The sequence below is a fragment of the Lotus japonicus genome, chromosome 1 (assembly GCF_012489685.1).
Source record: "Lotus japonicus ecotype B-129 chromosome 1, LjGifu_v1.2".
NCBI classification, from domain to species: domain Eukaryota; kingdom Viridiplantae; phylum Streptophyta; class Magnoliopsida; order Fabales; family Fabaceae; genus Lotus; species Lotus japonicus.
Genome location: NC_080041.1, coordinates 94,308,040 through 94,310,675, shown reverse-complemented (window position 1 = coordinate 94,310,675; position 2,636 = coordinate 94,308,040). Strand labels below are relative to the sequence as shown.

Here is a 2,636-nt window from a genome sequence, read left to right as displayed (position 1 = left end):
ATAGAGAACCTCATTAAAGTCTCCTACTGCCATCCAAGGTTTTGTTACCCTATCTCGAAGTTGAGCCATGTATCCCCATAACGCTTCACGATTGACTGGTATAGGGCTTGCATAAACTGCAGAACAAGTCCAAGAGAAAGCACCTATCTCAATATCAAAGGTTACAATCTGAGCCATAGAATCCACCAAAGAAATACGGGCATTTGAGCCTTGGTGGCACAATACCCAGATTCCTCCACTGTGCCCAGTAGCTTCAACAATGCAACTAGGCAGGAAACCCTGTGCCCTCCAGAACCGTTGGGCCCTATGGAACTGACAGTGGGTCTCAACCAAGACTACAATGTCTGGTCTATTCACTCTAATATACTCTTTGAGAGCAAGCTTAGCATTAGAGCTTAGCGCTCCTCTAACATTCCACACAAAGATAGAAAAATCTTCGAACCCTAACATTAAAAACTTGGAGAGGGTGGTAGGTCTCTTAACTAGACCTCTTAGAGGCCCCAGGAGATAAACTCCTCTCTCGTTCCCGTCGCATCTTGCCATCTGAATTCGTACTCCCATCCTTGCTTGTGGCATCTTCTTTTTGCATACATCCACCCTCTGGCGGTCGAACAGAGGCATGGGCACTACCATGGGTTTCCTTATACTTGGTCATCTTAGGTAACCCCTTGCTGTCCCTCCTGGTCGTAGCCACCCCAGTACAATTACTTTTAGGGCTTGTTCCTCCAACATGTATTTTCTTGCCATGCACTCCCCCTCCAGATTCAGTTTTTTCTCTCTCTACAGAGAAGTTAACTCTGGACTGATGACGTGGCTCCGACCCCACAGGGTTATCAACGGCTCTCAATTGTTTCTCTTCATTCTGTTGTACCACACGTGATCCCAAAATATCAGTCTCAATATTAGGTGCAGCAAATATTTGTTAACGGTTTTGTAGGCCCCACGTGTTGCATGGTAGTATCCTCTACAGAATTAGTAGGTTGCTCCTGATTGGTAGTTACCTTCCCCATATCTTCCTTGTTAACATTACCTGACTTATTTGGATCCGTAACTGTCTCAACGTCATCATTAATAGCAATAACCTCGGAATTTCCTTTCTGGGTATCACTTCGACTATGACTTGGGCCCACCATATCATTACTTCCATTGGCCAGGGCAGAAAATCTGGAGCCAGAATTTTTGCTACTCTGCCCAGAATTCCACGCCTGGTTTCCTTTCTTGTGCGCCGGAATTGGCGCCTTTCTCTGGGGACGCTTGACAATCATCCACTCCCCAAACGGTTGGCTCTCCTCCGCCTCCGGCCTCACACGAGGCCCTTCCTTCTCTTCCATTCCTGCAGTACCTGGCACCGCTGCCAGAAGGGAACAATTGTCTAGCCGATGGCCAAATCTACCACAATGGAAGCAGATCTGATTCAACCCCTCATACTCTACCTTATAGACCAAGTCATGGAATTCAAATTTAGCAATCAGGGTTTTCCTCAAGTCAACTTCCACACAAAGGCGAACAAAACTCCCTCTTCCACTACCCCCAACCACCGTACCATCTTCATGTTCTCGTCGTATGGAGTGGGCATCAATTTTGATCATTCTTCCAATGGACTCACCAATTCTCCAAAGAAAATGTTTCCCATAGTACTCCACTGGAAAGTCAGGGATACGAATCCAAACAGCCACTTTCCCAGGCTCTGCTGTCGCCGGAATGAATTCTGGCTTCCATTGTTGAACCACCAAGCAATGCCCCAAAATGACCCAGGGGCCACCATCAAACACGTGCTGATAGTCCTCTAAATTATTGAACCTCACAACAAAATAGCCATGTGCTAGGTCAATGATCTCCATACTGCCCAACGGTTGCCAAAGGTTCTGCAGACGCGTACGCATGAAGCCTAACCCCATCTTCTTCCCCAAGAGTTGGACGATGACAGCTTTCTTCCATGGACTTCGGGCCTCACGCAATTCCTGCTTTGTGATCTTGATCACAGGGCACAAAGGATCAATTTCCCGCGGTTCCATGTCCACCTCGTTTTCCTCGCCCTCGTCCTCGTCCTCCATATCAGACCCAGAACCAGCATAATCAAGAGGCTCCTCCTCTTCCTGAAGCGAGGTCTTACCATTAATGCCCGAGCAGATATCCTTATAGGAGATGGGCTTTCTCAGCGGCACCCCACCTGTATCATCTTCCGCGGCCTTGTACGTGTTCCGACGATGGAGGTCTCGCTCCTCCGGTGATGGGCCGCCGGCGGCGCCAGAGACGTTGGAAACCCTAGCAGACATGGAAACCCTAGCAGATCGCTAAAACGCGCATAACTCGAGCTACAGAACTCGGAATGACACGAAACCAAAGCCAAAATTTCGACAACTGAGAGAGCTACGCTATAGCTCAGGCCATACAGACCCAAAAATTATTTTTGGACACGGTAAAATTCAGACAAGTTTCGGCCAGTACAAAAAATAGGGTTTCCCGAACTTTTTCTTCGATCTAATTTAATTCCTAGGTAATCTTAGGTGATATCTAGGCCAGGGAAACTCTCAGAAAAATTACGGGACGAACGGATCGAATTTAAGCTATTTAGGGGCAAAATGGTCAAGAATTAACCCGAAAACTCAAAACTGATAAATCGAAAAACGAAGTTG

At 47.2% G+C, this 2,636-nt stretch overlaps 1 protein-coding gene across 1 annotated transcript; it reads right to left on the bottom strand.

Annotated features, from left to right (window-relative positions):
* Window positions 1-902: 902 nt before the first annotated feature.
* On the bottom strand, window positions 903-2,276 carry LOC130712715 (uncharacterized). The gene has a single exon (XM_057562537.1). It carries the CDS (start codon window positions 2,274-2,276, stop codon window positions 903-905), a length of 1,374 nt encoding a protein of 457 aa, XP_057418520.1.
* Window positions 2,277-2,636: the final 360 nt, after the last annotated feature.